The 22,861-nt window shown below is 33.9% G+C and overlaps 2 protein-coding genes across 3 annotated transcripts in view; one reads left to right on the plus strand and one right to left on the minus strand.

The window, feature by feature from the left end:
• The window catches only part of LOC111043420 (ATP-dependent RNA helicase dbp2), a 38,529-nt gene extending 35,558 nt beyond the window's left edge, over nt 1-2,971 (minus strand). The window contains exons 1-3 of the mRNA XM_039428796.1: nt 2,880-2,971; nt 2,712-2,774; nt 1,089-1,319 (exon numbers count right to left, since the gene is read on the minus strand). Of these exons, the coding sequence (XP_039284730.1) occupies nt 1,089-1,319; nt 2,712-2,713 (233 nt within the window). The 5' untranslated portion in view covers nt 2,714-2,774; nt 2,880-2,971. The remainder of the gene's footprint in view (nt 1-1,088; nt 1,320-2,711; nt 2,775-2,879) is intronic.
• Nucleotides 2,972-3,550: 579 nt separating this feature from the next.
• Nucleotides 3,551-22,711, plus strand: LOC111043421 (HMG box-containing protein 1). 2 transcript variants are annotated; one of them, XM_039428797.1, is made up of 6 exons: nt 3,551-3,943; nt 4,385-4,635; nt 6,151-6,593; nt 12,542-12,914; nt 15,766-15,960; nt 18,320-22,711. In XM_039428797.1, the coding sequence occupies exons 2-6, from the start codon at nt 4,391-4,393 to the stop codon at nt 18,468-18,470; spliced, it is 1,407 nt and encodes a 468-aa protein (XP_039284731.1). In that variant the 5' UTR covers nt 3,551-3,943; nt 4,385-4,390; the 3' UTR covers nt 18,471-22,711. The 2 variants fall into 2 exon arrangements, with proteins under 2 accessions (XP_039284731.1, XP_039284732.1); XM_039428798.1 differs by lacking the exon at nt 12,542-12,914 and adding an exon at nt 8,783-9,155 and having other exon boundaries at nt 3,553-3,943.
• The last annotated feature ends 150 nt before the right edge of the window (nt 22,712-22,861 follow it).

The raw sequence follows: 22,861 nt of genomic DNA on the forward strand, positions 1-22,861 counted from the left end.
AATTATAAGAGTCATTACATTAAAACATATTTTACCCTACATTATAACGTATGTGTCAATACTATGACAAGGACCAAGTCAGGTCCACTTCCAGACACGACACAGTCAATCCAGATTTCTGGTCATGACCGAAGGAGACAAATGTATGAAGTAAGTAAGTATGAAGTACACTTTTGAGAAGCAAGTACAATAACAACTTGCCTCTTGCTTTTACTATAGTCTGTCCTTTTTCAATTTATGGAATATTTATATCTGCACAAGTAGGGCTACTGTTGAATGCTGTAGGCTAATATTTAATACTATTTCTAATTCACAAATTATAAATCACTCTAAAAACAAGTTTATAATTGAATGGGGAAATCCTTGACACCCATATTACTAATAATTTTTCGCCACACTGCACAGAAAGCAGCAGTTTTCCAGTCTCTACGTAGATCTGAAAGACATTGTTTGCAGACGACTCTCGTCTGACGTCAGAACAGTTTTCTTTCCGGCCTATGCCGGATAGAGTATCCTTTCCAGCCGCTAACATGGAACTAAGAAAGGTGATAAAAAAACAGCTGATCAAAAAACTTCATTATTTGTGTTCAGTATTCAATAATTAAAACAATTATAATAATATCATCTTATTGTCATTTGAAAGAATAAAAAAGTATAAACTCAACCACCCACATAATTGAACATCATCTTTTAGGTTATTTAGACAAATCGGAATAAAAAATAAAAATACTTGGACAATTTCCTGATATTCAGATTACCTCAGATTTGCTAGAGCTATCACCTTCCACTTCTTCTTTCGGAAGTGCTTAGTAAACATCTATTCTCATATATATATATTGTTCGTGTATACGAAATATACATTTTTGCCCGTGGTGCGAACGCTATTTTTCGCCACACACAAAAATGTTTTTCCGGCTCTCAATCTTTCCTAGTCCTCGGCCTACGGCCTCGAACTTGAAAACCGATTTCGAGCCGGAAAAATCTCATTTTCTGCTCTAGGTGCGAAATATACTATATTACTTTATTCTTGGATAGGGTAAACCAGGAAATGTTTACATTTACAATACTATGTGAAAGACTTAACTGACCTGTTAACGATATTTGGATGAGGTTCGTAGAAGTCCTTTCGAAACGCCTGGAGTTCCTCCATACTCCAACGTGGTCGTTTTAGCTGACTCGATGACTTCCGGTCAAACATGCCACCCCCATCACCACCACCTCTTCCTCTCCCACCACCTCTGCCCCCACCACCTCGGCCACCCATACCACCCCTGCCGCCTCTCATTGGCCCGCCTCTTGATCTCGAACGATCTCTATTCCTGCAAAAATATTCAAACAATAAAGAACCACTCAATTTTGAGTTCAACATTTGTTAAGTATTTAATAAGTGGAGTTAACAGAAGGCTACATTTGCGTTCCTCATATGATTTTATTACTATGAGCAAAGTTGATTTTCCATTAAACAATCGTCAATTAATTCATAAAAATCGAATAGTATTGATTGACTTAATACTTATTGATAAATTTCATTTTTAGTAAGTTTCATTCCTCATTCACTCTTTGTATAGGTAGTTCATATATTCATGTCCATATAATCATATAGAGTACAATAATGTGAGGTGATAGCATAATTGTAGAGTACAATAATGTAAGGTGATAGACTACAGCTGTTATAGTCATCGCTTAGGACTCTTGATTGGGATTAGAATGACTTATTAATGACGACCACGGCGCTGATGTGTTCTAGTGGGAGAGCTTCAAGTACGGTACCTATTAAAGTATTAAGTAAGTATTCAAGATACAAAGTGTCTTCACTTTAGCTAAACATTCTGTAGAAAACGCACGAATTTTTTCAAAACCAATCGAATTCAATATTTTTACAGTACAGCTAAATTCCTATAACAAACCATTTGAAAATGTTCAGCTACATAATTTGATGGTTTAGGGTCCCTTGGTAGGCTATACCAATGTTTGAAAGCTACTCAGTTAAGTCATTTGCCTCATTTCAAGTTTTTAAATGGAGAGGTTTATCCAGATTAGCATTCAAATTAGTTCATTTTTTCCAATCTAATTGCTCTTACTTGGGCTATAGTATAATTGTGATATCCCTACAGATGTGGTTACCTGGCAACATAATATTGATTTTGCCAGGTAACCACATCTTTAGGGATATCACAGGCTCCCCTCCTAGTAGGAAACCTCGTTATGGAAGGTCAATAAATAATATAATTCCTATATCGTGTAGGAATCCCATCCTCGTAGCCAACTTTTGTATTTGAATAATAATATGATAGTTGAATAAGCAACAATTGAATATAAAATACTTTTAAATGTTAACACTGTGAATGGTAGATAAGAAGTAACTCAATTTCTATATTGAACAAACATCAATATTATGTTGCCAGGTAACCACATCTGTAGGGATATCACAAATTTAATTATAAATTAAATCATGAAATATTATTAATAATGTTAGTATTTATAATCTAAATATTTTTATTTGGGAAAATTAAGTGAAAAAAATACTTTAGCACAAAAAATAACTTAGGCCTACTAGGTTAGTAATCACAACCAAGTGCTAATTATAATTGAAACATATTGTAAAAGCTAAATTTTATTATAACTTTAATTTAAAAACACATAAATTGAGATTGAATCAAGTTAGAGGATATAAAAATAAGTACTTTTTCTGAAAAACGAAGAATACATACATTTTCCTACTGATGAGCTGGGCAAAATTCAGAAGCCGGAAACGGTTTTAGTCACTGCTGCTCCTGAAACAAAGATTGTGGTGGTTATTGAATTAGAGAGTGGATTATTATCTTATAAATATTGGTAAATAAAGACATAAATGATATGAAATAAAGAGTTTTACCTACCTTAAACTGTCAATAAATGGTAATTTCAAGATGGCGAACAGGACGACAAGCGGACAAGCCCAAGAAGCAAGAAGAACGGCAACTCGGCGAATGATGTCAGTGATGCTTTTTGTTGACAAGTCGATACAAAATTGATGCATTTGTTTCGATAATTTTTACTTGTGGAAAAGCATTTAAATGATTGAAGAAATATTATTAAGCTTGATGGTTCTTCATATTTTTTTCTATTTTTATTCGATTCAACTCAATAACAATCAACTACCTATAAATGTAATTATTTAAAAGTTTTCTTTTATCTTGTTGGCAGTTCTGCTACTATGACGTACTTGATGACGTATTTTATCAATGATGAGAGATAATAATTAGATAGAGAGAGAACCGAATATTTTCTCAATAATTCTGCGATATTGATCCATTTGCATGTAAAAATTAGTATCGATTCAATGTTTCGATCAAAATTCCGATTTTTTGAAAAAATCACATTCAGAATACCAATTACACTTTTCTGGAAGTACACTTTTCAAATAACTTATAATGTCTACTTCTTATTCGTGCAATCTCAACTTTCCACAAAATAAATATTTTCAGACAGATTGCGCTCAAAACAAGTCTCTTAAATTTTACGACCAAGCCCAAAAAATTGTAATACCTCTTGCTATCTACTTGTGCTATCAATGTGAGAAAACAAGAGTTGTCTTGATCTTCCTTGTTTTGATTTCTTTTGTTTTAATTTTTGTGTTTTGTGTAGGATAGTTTTGTTAATTTTTATGTGCTGCAATGTAAAATGACTTTTTGAAACAATTGTGAGAAATGTGTTGATAAAGTTTAAACAGTTTTATCTTTTATGATCTCATGTGTTAATTATTGATCTTTTCATTAAAATTATCCCATCTTGATACAAGTTTTTTAATCAAATAATTGATCTCAATAGCTGTCGGTGTTTCATTTGGATGTTGTTGACCCTATATCCGTGGCCTTGGTATCTGATTGAATGTTATATTTAACTTAAATATTATTTGAGTCATTCGGTTGTTGTATTTGAAGCGCGTAAACCAAAAATTCAGGTAACTTAATCACTTGTTGCATTCAGTTTCACGTTTATCATGAAGTTTTGATTTTTATATTATTTGAGGTTAAGTGGAGCTTATCTTTAAGGCTACATAATTTTTTCAACTTTTAAGTAAAGTTTTTTAAATTTGTTTCAAATATTTTGCTTTTTTTAATTATGAATACGCCTGACTATGAAGAAAACAGTCTAAAACTATAATAGTCTACATCTTATCTTACTTAGTACTTGAGGTCGTTGCCAAGGACTGAAACTGAATGCTTCCAGATATCCTGTTCTTCTTTCTCTTCTTGTTTGCCTTAATTTATGACCCAAAATTTAGATTTTAGGGACTACCTACTTCTATTTAGTTGAAGTTCATGATTAAAAAAATTATGGAGTTGTGATTTAGACTTTTTCTCAATTTTTAATACGGTATGTATACTATTGTTTGTTATAGATTTGAATGAATTCTAATGAACAAATGGAGCAGGCAGATGATAGTAGGCCTAGTTACCACGCCTTGGATGAACAACCGAAAGATCTCACTTTGAAGACTGCCAGAAAGATGAAGCTGATACCACCGCCACTCAATCTCAGTGCCAATGAAAGCTCAGCTCGTCTGCCGTCATCGTTGCTCAAAGAATTCGCCAATTTTGCTACAAGCCCAAAGAGTCCTCTCATGCAAAAGCATCTGCCATTCAGAAAAAGGTAGCTAATTGGGATGTTTATCTTCTTCTTTTCGTTGAATTTAAAAACAATTTTTATGTGAGATCACCTATTTATAGCAGTGATAGCCTAATCTTTTTGACCTTAGGTTCGAGAAATATTATCTTCAATATGAAGAGGAGAAACCGATTTATCCCTCCACAGTTTGTAGCAGGGGTTGAGTAGTGGAGAGGAGTAAGCATACTGCGCACAATTGGATGCTGACACTAAGTAGGGAGAATGTTGCTAGGTATTTGGCCTCTTTGTCTTCGAGAGAGAGCCGTTTTAAAAGTAATATCTCTCCGACTATAGTGTGGGCCGTCATCATACTGACGTCTTCTTATTCTCTTTTACTATAATTTTTCAATTATAATTATTGGAGGTGTTGAATGTGTGCCGAGTGACCTGGTTGGCGCAGGTGTCAAGTCTTCAGCTAGAACCGAACAGTTTCAGGGCCTCTGACAAGACATGACGACTGTTTTCAGGCTGCCGGGACTGACGGCTTAACGTGTTCATCCAAAACATGGGAGTGGTCCTAAAAAATATCTTGCTTCGCCGTGATTTGAAGACAGGGCTTCTGGTTTGCAAAAAAAAGATTATTAGGCTATTTATAAATAAACTGGTAAAACCCCATTTCACCTGCTTCACACCACTCGACTACGGGCAATCTATTGGAGATGTTCATATCATAGCTTGTAGAGTAGTTGAAATGAGATAGTGACTTAATAAATTAATTTTATTTCCTTCTGCAAATACATTACAAACCCAATTGTTCAATTTCCTGGAAGTACGTTATTTGTTTATGTACATTCTTGTTTTATCCAATCCTGTTTTCAACCTTCCGGCAGTCGCACTGTTGTTAAAAGTACAACAGTCCCAGTTTTTTGCTGCACAAAACTATTGAATGGGGTGGTTTCAGTGAATGAGTCACCTATGCATTTCAAAACTTTCCCCCCATCACTCCACTGAGTTGCAGTATCAACCGAGCAATGGTTCAGTCTTTAGGTGCCATTTAGTCGCGACAGTGCTTAAGTCGCACTGTGCATAAGATAGGGAAAGACTGTATACGGGGACTGTAAACGAACAAATAACATAGAATTGATGGCTTTGCTTGATGTACCTTATTGGGCTATGAAATGGTAATCATCAAAATGTTCATAGGCGTAAAATAATCCAAGAAGATGGGAAAAGTAATTATACAATTAATTAATATGTTTTGACAGTAAACAGAGTACATAACACTTGGAAAATTGGATGTTTTACAAAATACAACACGCGACTGCTCGTGTGATTGAGTAGGGCGCGACTACCGGAAGGTTAAATCCTCATTAGATTCTTTATTTCAACAAATATAACATATCTTTAACTATAATCATCAATCGCTTAAAGAACGTTATTTTTTACGTACATCTGGTTTATCATGTCTTAGAATTCTCGTTAGATCGCTCATGAATCATTTCTAGGATAGTTTTTATCTCATTATATCTAACAGCCAATTGTATCGTTTCAATGTTCTAGAACTCATTTGCTTTCGAACTGTCCGAAACCAAACTATGAAGACAACTATCCTGAAAACTACATTTCGACCACAAACGTCAACGAGATGAGTGCATTTGATGCCGAACAACTATTGCCAGATCAGCAACACCTCAATGGCGTGTCAAGCTCGGTAGTAGAAGAAAACGGATGCCATAACCTCAATGTGCCGAGTTCGGTAGCAGAAGAGAACAGATGCCATTTCGAAGTGCCTGTGTCAAGCAGTTTGGCTTGCGATGATCAGAGTAACAACTGCGTTCTGGATTTGTCGACTAACAGCTCATCTGTGCTGCTGAGTCCCGCCCCCTCGTCTATCAGCAGCAGTCGAGAGGAGCTGGCCGACTCGACTAGAGCCTCGCCGTTCTTCCACACTCGACTCTGGGGTCTGCCCTGGCCTCCGCCTATCTGGCACTGTTTCCAACCAGGTAACCCACTTACCACTACTATTTTACTCGTACAATAAAGTACTTATAAATTAATAATAGTTCTGAAAATGAAAACAAAAATTGAAATTGTCAAACACTATTATTATTTATGTAGGCTAGCCCTACATGGATACTTATCATGTGATCACGGTTGTCAAGGTGACTGCTCTGGCAACGAACTTTTTATGAAGAGAGAACAAGTTAGAGTTTTATGTTGAACGTTTCAAATTGATGTAGTATTTTAGTTTTATCTTGTTCAATGTAAACTTTTAATTAATGAAGTGTTAATTACAAAATCACATTTACAACATTATTATTATATAATAACAGTTGAAGAAGTGGCTGGTAAAGCCACGAAACCAGGTTCTGTTTACATTATAACATTATATAACAATAAAAATGATTGACAGATATCAAGCTACACTCAACACTATATTATGTTGTCACTTATAATTCACCTACTGTTATCTGAATCTTAGTTGTGTAATTTTAATTACACATATTGTAATTTATAGTAAATATAATACCATAATTTTAACTACTTAGTGAATAATACTGCTTGCAGGAACTGTCCCCCAATCTCAGACGCATAGTCTTACTGGGGGAATTCCACTCAATCAATATGTTCTTTCTACTGTTTATGTAAAATTGTGATTCTTATTTTGTTGAATATCAAATATAAATATGTACATGTATTGTATGCCAAGTGGGAATAAACGAATTGAATTTGAATTTGACAATTTCAATTTGTGTTCTCATTATGGAAAAGTACCACTACATCACAAACAACACAACTTAACGTTAATAATAGTTCAATAAAATACAAAAATACTGTACGGTAATAATAATGGTTTGTCTACGCTTCACCCCTTAGGGTAACCGTCTACTGGAACCGTATTCAACTGATCCATTCGGCCGTTGGATCGCACGAATCTGCCGGCCGAATTTGGTCGTCCATTGGAACCGTTTACGTCAGTCTAGTTGCCAATTATTGAATTAACTACTATCATAGCCACCAAAATTTTTCATAAACAATGATTATATTGAGATTTTGAAGACTGAATATATCCACTAAATTAGTTATTCATTATTAAGCAATCTTTGTTTGCGTTTTAACATCACGGCGATGATATCTTTTGTCTCGCATATCCCACAAAGGAACATGCCCTTGAACCAAACTTATCAACTTATCAAAAAACAAACAAGACTGTGAAACAATTTTAGGTTAGGAACACTTTGTTATCTCAGCTCGACTAGTTAGTTCGTCAGATAGAGCCGGAAAATCCCATTCAATTCGGATCGAAAAATTGATCGGCCGAAGACGGCCATATGAACCTGTGCAATGGACGAGCATTGAATGGTGAATGGCTTAAGTATTTGTATATTGCAACTGTCAATAAATTATTTTTTTAGTATAGGATACTTCAAGTTTGAATATTTCACGTAATTAATAACCTGAAACAAGTTTCAATTCAAACAATCGATGAAAATGAATACAAATGTCACAAGTAGGCCTAAAATTAAACGATACATTCCAAGTTGTATAATAAATTAGTACATTCATAGACTGGAAAAAATAGTATGTTATCAAACAAGATTTCAGGCCAGGAAAGACTCACTAGAATCACAGGTGAAGTCACACAAGTATTCTAATTGCAGCTTCATGCTCTCTTCACAGCAATTAATGTTCTGTTGAACCTCCTGGAAATAATATCTTTATATTGTAAGTGATCCTAATTGTTGTGTAGCACTCTCTTCACAGAAATTAACTTTTTTTATTAATGTTTAGTTGAACCTGTTAGTAATAGTATCCTTAAATTGAATATATGATAGCCAACACTATATAGTAATAGTATCCTTAAATTGAATATATGATAGCCAACACTCAACGTTTCTCTTTCGTTGATAGTGCAGAAGGAAATGTAATTTGCAGTACAGTTTTGTATGTGACAATTTATACAATCTATGTTGAATATATGATAGCCAACACTCAAGGTTGATTTCTTTTGTTGACAGTGCAGAAGGAAATGTAATTTGCAGTACAGTTTTGTATGTGCCAATTTATACAATCTATGTTTTATTCATGATGTTTGTAACAAATTTTCTTTTGCAAATAAACTTCAATCACAATAGTTGGTGTAGTGTATTCTGTTCTATTGCTGATGTAAATTCGATGTGTATTGTTTTAGGTAGCAAAGTGAAACTGGGCTCAGTGTGGTGCAACGTGGAGGAGATGGGTGCATGTCCGGTCGACTGGCCGCAGGAGTTGAAGGTCGAGCAGATTGCTATCGGCGACACCTCGGTGGTGCTGAGTCTGTGTGCGGTGACCGCTGACCGCGGGCTGACCACTGACCGCATGCTGACCGCCGAAGTGAGCAGCGTGCATGCTTTCCTAGTGAAGGACCGCGGCTGGTCGGCCGTCTGTGGCGAATCTCTATTTGCCGCCTACAGTGTGCGCTGTCCCTCTCTCCAGCTCAATGACACCATCATGGTGCCCACCATTCATAAGCTCGCGCTTCCCCTCCCGCTACCCTCGCCCGATATATGCGAACGTATCAAACGGTAAGACATCAAAAGTATAGGCTAATAGGTCAATGAGATCTGTTGGAAGTATTTTTTTTTGTATTTGTCAAATCTGAAACAGAAGTCAGAGATTGGGGATGATGATGATGAATAAGAAGAAGAAGAAGAAGAAGAAGGAAAAGAATGGGCCATTTGCAGTAATTTTTATGTTTGCCTTAATTTATGACCCAAAATTTAGATTTTAGGGACTACCTACTTCTATTTAGTTGAAGTTCATGATTAAAAAAATTATGGAGTTGTGATTTAGACTTTTTCTCAATTTTTAATACGGTATGTATACTATTGTTTGTTATAGATTTGAATGAATTCTAATGAACAAATGGAGCAGGCAGATGATAGTAGGCCTAGTTACCACGCCTTGGATGAACAACCGAAAGATCTCACTTTGAAGACTGCCAGAAAGATGAAGCTGATACCACCGCCACTCAATCTCAGTGCCAATGAAAGCTCAGCTCGTCTGCCGTCATCGTTGCTCAAAGAATTCGCCAATTTTGCTACAAGCCCAAAGAGTCCTCTCATGCAAAAGCATCTGCCATTCAGAAAAAGGTAGCTAATTGGGATGTTTATCTTCTTCTTTTCGTTGAATTTAAAAACAATTTTTATGTGAGATCACCTATTTATAGCAGTGATAGCCTAATCTTTTTGACCTTAGGTTCGAGAAATATTATCTTCAATATGAAGAGGAGAAACCGATTTATCCCTCCACAGTTTGTAGCAGGGGTTGAGTAGTGGAGAGGAGTAAGCATACTGCGCACAATTGGATGCTGACACTAAGTAGGGAGAATGTTGCTAGGTATTTGGCCTCTTTGTCTTCGAGAGAGAGCCGTTTTAAAAGTAATATCTCTCCGACTATAGTGTGGGCCGTCATCATACTGACGTCTTCTTATTCTCTTTTACTATAATTTTTCAATTATAATTATTGGAGGTGTTGAATGTGTGCCGAGTGACCTGGTTGGCGCAGGTGTCAAGTCTTCAGCTAGAACCGAACAGTTTCAGGGCCTCTGACAAGACATGACGACTGTTTTCAGGCTGCCGGGACTGACGGCTTAACGTGTTCATCCAAAACATGGGAGTGGTCCTAAAAAATATCTTGCTTCGCCGTGATTTGAAGACAGGGCTTCTGGTTTGCAAAAAAAAGATTATTAGGCTATTTATAAATAAACTGGTAAAACCCCATTTCACCTGCTTCACACCACTCGACTACGGGCAATCTATTGGAGATGTTCATATCATAGCTTGTAGAGTAGTTGAAATGAGATAGTGACTTAATAAATTAATTTTATTTCCTTCTGCAAATACATTACAAACCCAATTGTTCAATTTCCTGGAAGTACGTTATTTGTTTATGTACATTCTTGTTTTATCCAATCCTGTTTTCAACCTTCCGGCAGTCGCACTGTTGTTAAAAGTACAACAGTCCCAGTTTTTTGCTGCACAAAACTATTGAATGGGGTGGTTTCAGTGAATGAGTCACCTATGCATTTCAAAACTTTCCCCCATCACTCCACTGAGTTGCAGTATCAACCGAGCAATGGTTCAGTCTTTAGGTGCCATTTAGTCGCGACAGTGCTTAAGTCGAACTTTTTATGAAGAGAGAACAAGTTAGAGTTTTATGTTGAACGTTTCAAATTGATGTAGTATTTTAGTTTTATCTTGTTCAATGTAAACTTTTAATTAATAAAGTGTTAATTACAAAATCACATTTACAACATTATTATTATTATTATATAATAACAGTTGAAGAAGTGGCTGGTAAAGCCTGTTCTGTTTACATTATAACATTATATAACAATAAAAATGATTGACAGATATCAAGCTACACCCAACACTATATTATGTTGTCACTTATAATTCACCTACTGTTATCTGAATCTTAGTTGTGTAATTTTAATTACACATATTGTAATTTATAGTAAATATAATACCATAATTTTAACTACTTAGTGAATAATACTGCTTGCAGGAACTGTCCCCCAATCTCAGACGCATAGTCTTACTGGGGGAATTCCACTCAATCAATATGTTCTTTCTACTGTTTATGTAAAATTGTGATTCTTATTTTGTTGAATATCAAATATAAATATGTACATGTATTGTATGCCAAGTGGAAATAAACGAATTGAATTTGAATTTGACAATTTCAATTTGTGTTCTCATTATGGAAAAGTACCACTAATCACAAACAACACAACTTAACGTTAATAATAGTTCAATAAAATACAAAAATACTGTACGGTAATAATAATGGTTTGTCTACGCTTCACCCCTTAGGGTAACCGTCCACTGGAACCGTATTCAACTGATCCATTCGGCCGTTGGATCGCACGAATCTGCCGGCCGAATTTGGTCGTCCATTGGAACCGTTTACGTCAGTCTAGTTGCCAATTATTGAATTAACTACTATCATAGCCACCAAAATTTTTCATAAACAATGATTATATTGAGATTTTGAAGACTGAATATATCCACTAAATTAGTTATTCATTATTAAGCAATCTTTGTTTGCGTTTTAACATCACGGCGATGATATATTTTGTCTCGCATATCCCACAAAGGAACATGCCCTTGAACCAAACTTATCAACTTATCAAAAAACAAACAAGACTGTGAAACAATTTTAGGTTAGGAACACTTTGTTATCTCAGCTCGACCAGTTAGTTCGGCCAGATAGAGCCGGAAAATCCCATTCAATTCGGATCGAAAAATTGATCGGCCGAAGACGGCCATATGAACCTGTTGCAATGGACGAGCATTGAATGGTGAATGGCTTAAGTATTTGTATATTGCAACTGTCAATAAATTATTTTTTTAGTATAGGATACTTCAAGTTTGAATATTTCACGTAATTAATAACCTGAAACAAGTTTCAATTCAAACAATCGATGAAAATGAATACAAATGTCACAAGTAGGCCTAAAATTAAACGATACATTCCAAGTTGTATAATAAATTAGTACATTCATAGACTGGAAAAAATAGTATGTTATCAAACAAGATTTCAGGCCAGGAAACACTCACTAGAATCACAGGTGAAGTCACACAAGTATTCTAATTGCAGCGTCATGCTCTCTTCACAGCAATTAATGCTCAGTTGAACCTCCTGGAAATAATATCTTTATATTGTAAGTGATCCTAATTGTTGTGTAGCACTCTCTTCACAGAAATTAACTTTTTTTATTAATGTTTAGTTGAACCTGTTAGTAATAGTATCCTATTACTATAATTCATTTATTGTTTATTATAAACAAACATCATTCATGATGTTTGTAATTAATTTTCTTTTGCAAATCAACTTCAATTGCAATAGTTTGTGTAGTGTATTCTGCTCTTTTGCTGCCATGTAAATTCTATTTTTATTGTTTTAGGTAGCAAAGTGAAACTGGGCTCAGTGTGGTGCAACGTGGAGGAGATGGGTGCATGTCCGGTCGACTGGCCGCAGGAGTTGAAGGTCGAGCAGATTGCTATCGGCGACACCTCAGTGGTGCTGAGTCTGTGTTCGGTGACCGCTGATCGCTTACTGACCGCTGACCGCGTGCTTACTGCCGAAGTGAGCAGCGTGCATGCCTTCCTAGTGAAGGACCGCGGCTGGTCGGCCGTCTGTGGCGAATCTCTGTTTGCCGCCTACAGTGTGCGCTGTCCCTCTCTCCAGCTCAATGACACCATCATGGTGCCCACCATTCATAAGCTGTCGCTTCCGCTGCCGCTGCCCTCGCCCGATATATGCGAACGTATCAAACGGTAAGACTACAGTCATTATAGTCGATTTAAAACAACCTCCGACTTGGAGGGATAAGCGGAGCGGAGGAATGGAGGCTATCAGCTAATCACAGTCATGAGTCATGTACCAATTGATACATTTTATAAAAGTGGACTCGCTTCAACATTTGCTCTTTTTTCCACCTTCTCCATTTTTTCCCTTTTCCGCTCCTTTTCATCCTTCATTCCTTACTTGTATACCCTCTAGTTGGCTAGGTATTTTTCCTCTTTTCTTTCTTCTCAGCACACCCCACCATGATGCCTGTTTTTTGAATTCCATTAGAAATCTATTTTTTTTTATTGCGATGTTTTGTTTTTTGATTTCTTTTATGTATTGTGTTGAATTGAATAAAATTATTGGTTGATTATTGATGATGAATAGAGTCATAGAAAGAAGCATAGTTGCCAAGTTTTCGATCAGACTCAGTCGATGCAGTGCTTTCAGAGACGAAACTACGTATGCGTTATCATGAGCTGTTGAACACTCACTAAAGACTATAGAACGCTTTCCGCTTTAGTACAGCAACATCGCCGCCGCTGTATCCCTACGTTTCTCAGCTCCACATATCCCTCCAAGTCGGAGGTTGTTTTAAATCGACTATAGTTTTCAAAAAATATATCAAAATTCTTATTTCAAAAATCAGTAGTTGTGAAAAATACATAGGCCTAATCGAAATTTCAATTATCCGGGAGTGGTATTTATTGTCTTACTGTCAAGCTTCTCATTTGTTGGCAGTGCAAAATGATAATTTATTTGCAGTACAGTGTGGAATTTAAATCATGAAAAAATTCAGAAATATCAATTTATTTACTACTGTCCACCGCTCGTAACTTGGCATGGGGAAGAAATGCAGTCGATCTAGTTTTAGGCGTAACATATGGCACTGGAGAGCCAGGTAGCGAGTACACAAACGCTGTGGTCTATTTGCCTTCGCCAAATGTAATTGAGCAATTTCCATCCCACCAAATTTGTAATTTAACCAGCGATCTATAAGTAAAATTACATCCTAACGTTTTTAGTCGTTACATAAAATAATAGGGTTCAAGATTCAAGTTCAACTTTCAACTCAGAATTTAACTTTTTCGATGAAACTAAAAAAATCATTGCGAGAAGTTTTCCCAGTCTGTGACATTGTAAAAATGCTAGTTCTACGGAGGCTATTCCACAAAATCACTATAACTATTTTAAAACTAATTTAATAAATCGCTATAACTATTTTAAAACGGCAACTAACTTAATGAAAAAATAACACAACATTTCGACGTTTACTCCAGTCAGCTGCGGAAACAAAACTGAAAGCTGAATGGTGAATAGCTTTATTAGTGAGCACGGTTTGTAGTCACACTACCGAGTCGTCAACAACATGGCGCCACTCGTTCATTCCCCCCCCCCTACGCCTCAGACCTCAGAAGCCAAGTTACGAGCGGTGGACAGTATATTATATAATTTATTATTGTAAATCATGATAACTTATTTGATGTAATGTTTATACAATTTGTTATATTATTCATACTGATTTTAAGTTTTTTCTTTGTTGCAAATCAATTTCATGTTATGGTGCATATTAAATACCACAAATGCAAGAACTTCGATGAAGAAGTGGGGTTAATTTCAAAATCTTATAGAATAGTTGACAGTAAACTAGAGTAAGTGAAATGATAACGATTATTCTATGGTCGTGTGATGATTATTTAATCCAAAAGTGATTTACAATAGGGAGAGATTCATAGCTCAATCAAATAAAACTTGAATATCATATACAAAATGTATTGTTATTTAGTTCATGCAATATTTTCCATCAATTTTTCGAACAGTTCTGGGAATAATCCTGTTGTACTATCTTTACTGTACAATATGGAATAAATGAAATACATTCTACTGACTTGATTGGGGATGAGCCTGTTGTACCATCTTTACTGTACGATATGGAATTAATAAGATACATTTTATTAATTTATGTATGTGTGTAAAGGAAAATAAATTGAAATTGAAAATTGAAATTGAAAATTGACTTGATTCTTCAGAATTCCATCACTAAGCTCATTTTAAACAGCTCCTCAAGGTTCATTTTCGATCAAATGTAAAATTATCCTCATTCATTGAATACAAATACTGCGAAACGCATTAAAAGTCACCCAGTAATAAAATTAAATAACAAGTTCCCTTTCTTATCTTATTTTATTAGTTTCATCTCATGTAATATTATGTCTTGCAGAACCATATGCTTTTAATTTTAAACTATCCGCAATGATAGATATTTGAACATTTATACCAACTATTGATAATCTGAAATCAATCAATACCAAATTGAAACCAAGTAATATGTTAATTGAAATGAATGAATAAAATAAATAATATAGACTATGAATATCAATACAAATTCATTTACTATGTTCACATTTACAATTTATAAGCTTTTTACAGATTTTCTAATAAATGTATATTTTGTTGAACATGAACTTTTGTAAGAAGAAGCTGAATGAGGGTTTCATTTTCTTCAGATGATTTCATTGTTCTTGAGTTCTTGTGCTTTTTGATCTGATTATTGAATGTTTTTTTGTGACTTGTAATTTTGATTTTGTTTCTAGAACGCTCCACTCATTACATCCATTTTCAAGAATACAACTCACTCGAAAATTGCTCAAATAAGTTGAAACTAGTTGTGATTCAATATCAATAAAAATTACAATTGATAATTTTATTTTCTTTCAATAGTTTTAGTAGCCCTATACAAAAAGTGGTTATTCATATACTGAGTCTGTAATTTGTATCCAATTAGGAAAAGAATAGCATAAAAATGTTGGATAATTGTCGATAACTGTTTTATTACAGTTTCAGTTTTCCGCCACCGGATGACGCGCAGTCGCCAGCGCCACTAGTACTGTCGCCCCCAGCCACACCGACGCGCAAGACCACGCAGGCGCAAGATCACGCCGAAAAGCCCAAGCGACCGATGAACGCGTTCATGCTATTCGCCAAGCGATTCCGGCTCGAGCTCATACAGTCTCATCCCGGCAAAGATAATCGGTAATATTAAAAAAAGTCTCAATTTAGTGTTTTTTTGTGTAATGAATAAGTGAGACTGTTGGCTAGGTGTTCGCGCTGGTATCTAATCGCTCAGATTAGGTAAAGGAGTGTGCCTTTTACTTATTTTTAGTCGGATTACCACTTTGGCTGGCTCCGCTAATTACCATTTGTGAACTTGAAATAACTCCTCGGTGGTTTGGCACCCATCTAGCTATAACACATTTTTAAATGCAGTAAGTTTTTTCTCTTCTTTCTCTCGTTTTATATATGTATATGGTGTGTGTGTATATCACCTATCATCCATCCACGAACTCACGTATTCATCCATTTACGAATGACTTTTTCAATGATGTATGTAAAAAATTTTTTCCTATAGTTGTGAAACATTGACTTCATAGTTTTAGTGTTGATTATAAATTAATAAAAATAATATGTTCGCTCAAAAATATAATTTTTAATTGAATCACTGAATTCTAGTAACTTGCTGGATCTTTCTTCTCAAGAATTTTCAATGGAATTAGAACACATTTTGAATGAAGTACTGTGTCTTAATAGATTTTTTATTAAAATCTTTCGATTTTCTATCAGATCATAAGCTGAGTAATTATTGAAAATGCTGTACTTATCACCTTAAAAACAAGAATGGTACTTTGTACAAGCTTGTAAGAACACAGAAGTGCTCAATCACATTGAAGCATTCTGATTTGTGCATTTGTAAATGAATCTATATTAATAATATCTCAATATCCCCTTCAAGTTCTATTTCTGGGAATGAATTAAGTAATATTTAGAAAGGATCTCTGTCAAAAACCGCCGAATCCATAATTATAAAATAAGTTGATTGTATGGTATGAGATGTTGTGGTATTTCTCCATAATTGAAAGAATAAGACGTTGATATTGTCAATACCACTTTAATGTATTCGAAAACTAATTCATATTAAAGAACCAGGTTTCTTGGTAATACCATAGAGGAACAATAGCGTAAGTAGATATCCCATGGTATAGGGCGTTTATGTAGCAACTTTTACTGTTATCTCAAACCAATTACTGTCGATTTTTACTGTTTTCACCGGGTGAGAGTGTATGAACGGCACAATATGAGAGACTACCAGCGTCACACAGCTTCACGTGAAAGAACTACGTGGACTATCGGCTTGAGATAACAGTAAAATTTGCGACATAAACGCCCTATGCCATGGGATATCTACTTATGCTATTGTTTCTCTATGGTAATACCTACCACTCATCTTCAGCTGAACAGAGTTCAGCTCTGATGAGTTCAGCTGAAGATGAGTGTTAGGTATTACCAAGAAACTCATCAGAGCTGAACTCTGTTCAGTATGAGTGGTGTATGAGTGGTAGGTATTACCATGAAGCCTGGTTCTGTAATATGAATTGGTTTTCGAATACATTAAAGTGGTATTGACAATATCAACGTCTTATTCTTTCAATTATGAAATAAGTGACAAAGTTTAGGAAATACAACATATTTATTGAACTATGAACTAATCTGAGATAGATGAAAATTTTTCCAATGGATAAGCGGCTATAGCAGTTCCAAGTTATTTATTCCAATTCCCTGATTTCCAATATATTTCTACTCTGTTGATCAGAAAAAATACCAACTCTGTTGAGCCGTTTTCAGTCTGCCAATATGTGAACACTCAAGGGTATTGAATTTATTAATTTTCGCCACACTGCACAGAAAGCAGCTGTTTTCCAGTCCCTACGTAGATCTGAAAGACATTGTTTGCAGACGACTCTCGTCTGACGTCAGAACAGATTTCTTTCCGTCCTAGGCCGGAAAGAGTACCCTTTCCAGCCGCTAACAAGGAACTAAGAAAGGTGATCAAAAAACAGCTGATCAAAAAACTTTTCATTATTTGTGTTCATTATTCAATAATTAAAACATTTATAATAATATCATCTTATTGTCATTTGAAAGAATAAAAAAGGATAAACTCAACCTCCCACTTGATTGAACATCATCTTTTAGGTTATTTAGACAAATCAGAATAAAAAATAAAAATACTTGGACAATTATTTCCTGATATTCAGATTACCTCAGATTTTCTAGAGCTATCACCTTCCACTTCTGCCTTCGGAAGTGCTTAGTAAACAACTATTCTCATATAAATATATATATTTTATTTTTGGGTGTGGCAAAAATAGCGTTCGCACCTCGGGCAAAAATGTTTTTCCAGCTCCCAATCTTTTCTAGTCCTCTGCCTACGGCCTCGGACTTGAAAACCGATTTCGAGCCGGAAAAATCTCATTTTCTGCTCTAGGTGCGAAATATACTATTGTACAAAATCACCTATCATTAGAATGAATAAAGAGATTGATTGTTTTCACAGGGCGATCAGCGTAATCCTGGGAGAGGTGTGGCGGACTCTGCCTCAAGAGGAGCGCGAAATCTACATCCGGGGTGCACGTGACCTCTCCGAGGAGCAGAAGCTGTTACATCCGGACTGCTGGAAACGGAAACGATCTCATTCTGCCAGCTGACTGTGATCTCATGCCCAATGCGATTCAGCCCATGTGATTCTTATGATCTCCTTTTAATAAAAATCTATCTCCAGTAAGTTTTCAACGCAATGCTTTTAAAAAGTTTCGAGTTTTCAGGTGATCTTCACTTGAAGTGGAAGCGTACAGGTTTACTGTATTTGTCTCCACGTTTATTAATTGAAAAATATATGTAATTAGTATAATTTTGTATCAAACACTGAATGCTAATCACATTGATGTTATGTTCACGATTTTAAAAATATTTTTGAACGAGTACAACTGGATTCCCATACAACATGACAGTAAAAATACACAATTTTCATGAGACACACAATAAAAACTATCAAATATCCTTTATTTCATTGCAACTCTTATCAGTTTCATCTCTTCAAAAGCCATTTTCAAGTGAATTCCCAAGAGTTCCAATCTGGGAAGAAATGAATGAATGAATTAATTAATTCATAAATTCATTAATGAATCAATTATTTATTTTAATAATATATTTAATTATTAAATAATGTAATAATTATTCATTATTTAATAATAAAATAATTATTTTCAATAATTATTTTATTATTCTATTTAAATTCGGCAGGGCTTAGTATGGGAATAGTCCAATAAGAACTTATGGGGATCCTGTTTTCACTGTCACAGTTGTTTGCAAATCCAGCTCAACTCTTAACACAAATACGATACTTACTTCATAGTGATGAACTCATTGATGTAACATTCTTGAAAAGAAAAAATATATACAAAGGTTTATCAACGTTTAACATTGATAAGAAAAACGAACGTTTATAATACGGTGTTACTAGGTGATTTAAAAAAAATATTTTTTCAATACATACTGTATTCTGATTAGCATCCTGATATTTTAAAAAAATATATTTTCAATACATACTGTATTCTGATTAGCATCCTGATGTCCAGGTTGTTTTTCAACGGTGAATGTTATTATCAAACAAGATATATTTACTTTCATCAAATTAGTTTTCTTATAAAAACAATGTTTCAATATAGACATCAAAGTGTTAAATATAATTATTCATGGATCTCTCTTTTAAGAAATGTGTTTGTTAAATCTCAAATATGATTCTCATAGTGCCAAATTCTAATTACATTAATCTAATATTCTAATTCGATTTTAAGTACCCTTTAACAAATTATGAAAATTGAGTATGATAAATTCATTTATTTAGAAAAAAGTTAAGGGTTGATTGAGATTCTCATTAATTGTGGTAAAAAAATATTTTTTCGCCCACTTTAAAGACATCTTGTGTAAAATATTCTCTTATTAGGACATCATGAATTACATTTAATTTATTAAATTTAGTATCCTAATTCAGTAATGAACGCACATATAATAATAGAACTTATGATCATTCCTGGAAGAAAGAATATTGATGTAATTTTGTCACCCCGAATGAGTATGAATACTGTCATACTAGAATTCGCATTTCTCCACTGCCCATTAAATTCGATTTGTCCTTTTCAAAATAGATATAGAAGCTATTTCTTTCATTTGATGCTCAGGAAATTGCATTTTTAGCTAAATTTTCATTCTAGGCCTAACGATTTTTTCTATTAAACAGTATTAGTGTTGATACTGAATTTTTAGGGGTTGTTAGCCAAATATTGAAGAAATATCCTCTAGATCAACAAGTGGACCTACTAGATCTCAATAGAATTGTGCTAAAAGTACTTCCTCTATTTTATTTATTGTAAAACCAAATTTTGTTGGAGCAGTTTTGCTTTCTCCGCATTAAGAAAAATGCATTTTTCACTTTTTACATCATAATCAACAGTTATGATGATGATGATTCTTTCATCATAAACAACTGAAATTAACAAATTCAGTTACATAATAAAGTGGTATTACATGTGAAAAAATTGCTATTGGTACTTGAGGTGCATTTCCAAAGTCATTGGTTAACATTCTTCCTATTTTAATTAAAAAGTTCGTCACAAACTCTGTAGAACACTCCACTACCAAAATCTACAAGCTTGATCGTCTCAATTTGATCTCTAAACTAGTTGTCCTTAATGCTGATTTGTATAATTCTTCTCAATTTTAGTATGGGACAGCTTGCCATTTATTTTACGATGATATCAATATTATCCCATATAGAATAGATTATTCCCACTTATTCTCATTAGGTCAAGTTGTATAACTTTTTTAATATTGCCCAAATTATCGATTAGTTATATTGTCAAGTAATAAGATCTCAGGTTTCCAACACCGCCGTTTCCACAAAGATCTCAATTAATTGAAAAATATGTGTGGCGTTCGTAGTCGTTGTAGAATTTTTCCTTCCAATTTACATTCTATATCTTGTCTACCAAACTTTAGTGCTCTTTGAGAAATGTTTGGACCATCTCATTTAATTGTTTTATTCATATCGGTTCAGTGATTGAGATTAATCAATCAGTATGCTGTACTCCTGACTGTATTGGATTTTTTGCTGCTATTAATGATTAATATATTAATTGCTTGATCAAAATAGTGTGCAGCATACTAACGAGTTATGTGGATGAAGATTGATACTCTTCATCAGCTCTATTAGGTGCTTTGATTGCTCTTATTATTAGTATTGAATGAGAACTCATCGTAGCTTACACTAGTAGGCCTATCAGTGAAATGTAATCTCTATAGTATTTTGCTTGATGCTACTTTATTCCTGTGTTGACTTTATAATGGAATGATGCTTCATTTTTAAGAGTTGAGTAAGTTGAGTCAAGCTCAGCATCGACCTATTAGAGGTTGAATTTATTGTCTTCCCACTAAATAAACCGTAAATTTATCTAGGTAATAATTGCTTCTCTTCGAGAATAAATTTTATTACAATGATAAATACGATTATGTGATAGGTTCTTTCTACTGTTATCGATTTACAAACGTTAATCCATTGTATTATAATGTTGTTGAAAAAATTGTCTAATGTTGTCATTTTAAAATTGTCCGCACCATGAAATTCCAATTTTATGTTATATTCATCCTAATCAGTATTGGTTTCTACTGACCCCGAAAATTGTCTTCCACTTTTCAACATTTATTAAAACAAGTAGACTTGATTTGAAATTGTCTGTTCAATACATATTTATTTTATTTAAGATTTCTTAGATTGAACGAATTGAGAGTTAATTCATTCAAATTGAACTTGAAGCTAATATATTTCATGGTTTTTACGAAAGAGGACATCTTATAGCCTCTGTACCATTTTAAATAGCCTCTCTACTATTTAATCTTGTTGATAGTTCTATTTTAATAGCTATTAAAAGTTTTGTGAAAAATATGTATCTCAATTTCTTAGCTTAAAATTGCAATTCATATTTAAGATATTTTGCTACATACTTGATACATTGAAGAAATTGAATTATTCGATTCTGATGAATGATAATTTTTGTCAATTATTAATGTACTGCTTGTATCAAATCCAACAAATCCGTGAATTATCTGATTTTCATTTTGAATTGTTTGGTATTTGAAAATTTTCTACTTCCTCACTCGTGTATAATTTGTTTTTTCAATTTTAAATTGATTTGAGGCATTAAGTTTTTATTGCTAGTGAAAAAGAGCTTTATCAAAACCACAATCAAATTGCTTAAAACATATCTCTTGTCATGTCTCTAAATTTTATTATAATAATTGCAAATATTAAAAAAAACACTGTTCAACATTTTCTTGATTTTTATATCGTGTACTTCCATTTTGAAAATCTCTTACTATTGTAATTTTAATAATACCATTTTGGAATCATGTCGAATTGTGCCTTATACTTTTATATTAATCAAATCATTATTGAAATTAATTGAAAATATTGTGTGTATCGTGTAATGGGTGAAATCCTTTTCACATTTTAAATATAATATACTTTATTATTTGTTATACTATTCATTGTTTATGATGATCTCATGTTAATGCATGACAACCATTGTCTTTCATGATGCAATGCTTTCAATTGCATTGAAAAACACAAAATTGTTCAAAGATTGCATTTTTCGTATTAGATTAGAATTTATAGTAAATTTGGATAGTATGTCGAATTAGTATTTAATGTTGATTAAGTGTATGATTTGTAATTGTCTATTTTCAATCATAAAAATTATTTTTTTTTTCTCGAAAAATGAAGAGACCCACATATTTTCTAATAATTATAGGTCTAACTCTCTTCAAGGCAAAATATGTTAATCAGTTTTCTATTATGTTATTTTTATGGAATTCAATAAAGTAGCTTACAGAATTTCTGTGTTTTTTATACACTTTTTCAACAGCGGCTTCATGACTCAGCTTTAGTATTGAAAGCGAAAGATCCTGCAATTCTCTGAATTTTTTCCATAATACGATTTTTAAGAACAATTTTATTTGAAATAAACAGGAAGTTTCATTAAGC

The sequence above is a fragment of the Nilaparvata lugens genome, chromosome 5, assembly GCF_014356525.2.
Source record: "Nilaparvata lugens isolate BPH chromosome 5, ASM1435652v1, whole genome shotgun sequence".
In the NCBI taxonomy this organism is placed as follows: Eukaryota; Metazoa; Arthropoda; class Insecta; order Hemiptera; family Delphacidae; genus Nilaparvata; species Nilaparvata lugens.

Bases quoted from the DNA above. Each gene is read 5' to 3' on its own strand.
- LOC111043421 (XM_039428797.1), top strand. From the start codon at position 4,391: ATGAATTCTAATGAACAAATGGAGCAGGCAGATGATAGTAGGCCTAGT. The intron at 4,636-6,150 runs GTAGCTAATTGG...TCAATGTTCTAG, and splicing joins CATCTGCCATTCAGAAAAAG to AACTCATTTGCTTTCGAACT. The intron at 15,961-18,319 runs GTAATATTAAAA...TTGTTTTCACAG, and splicing joins CATCCCGGCAAAGATAATCG to GGCGATCAGCGTAATCCTGG.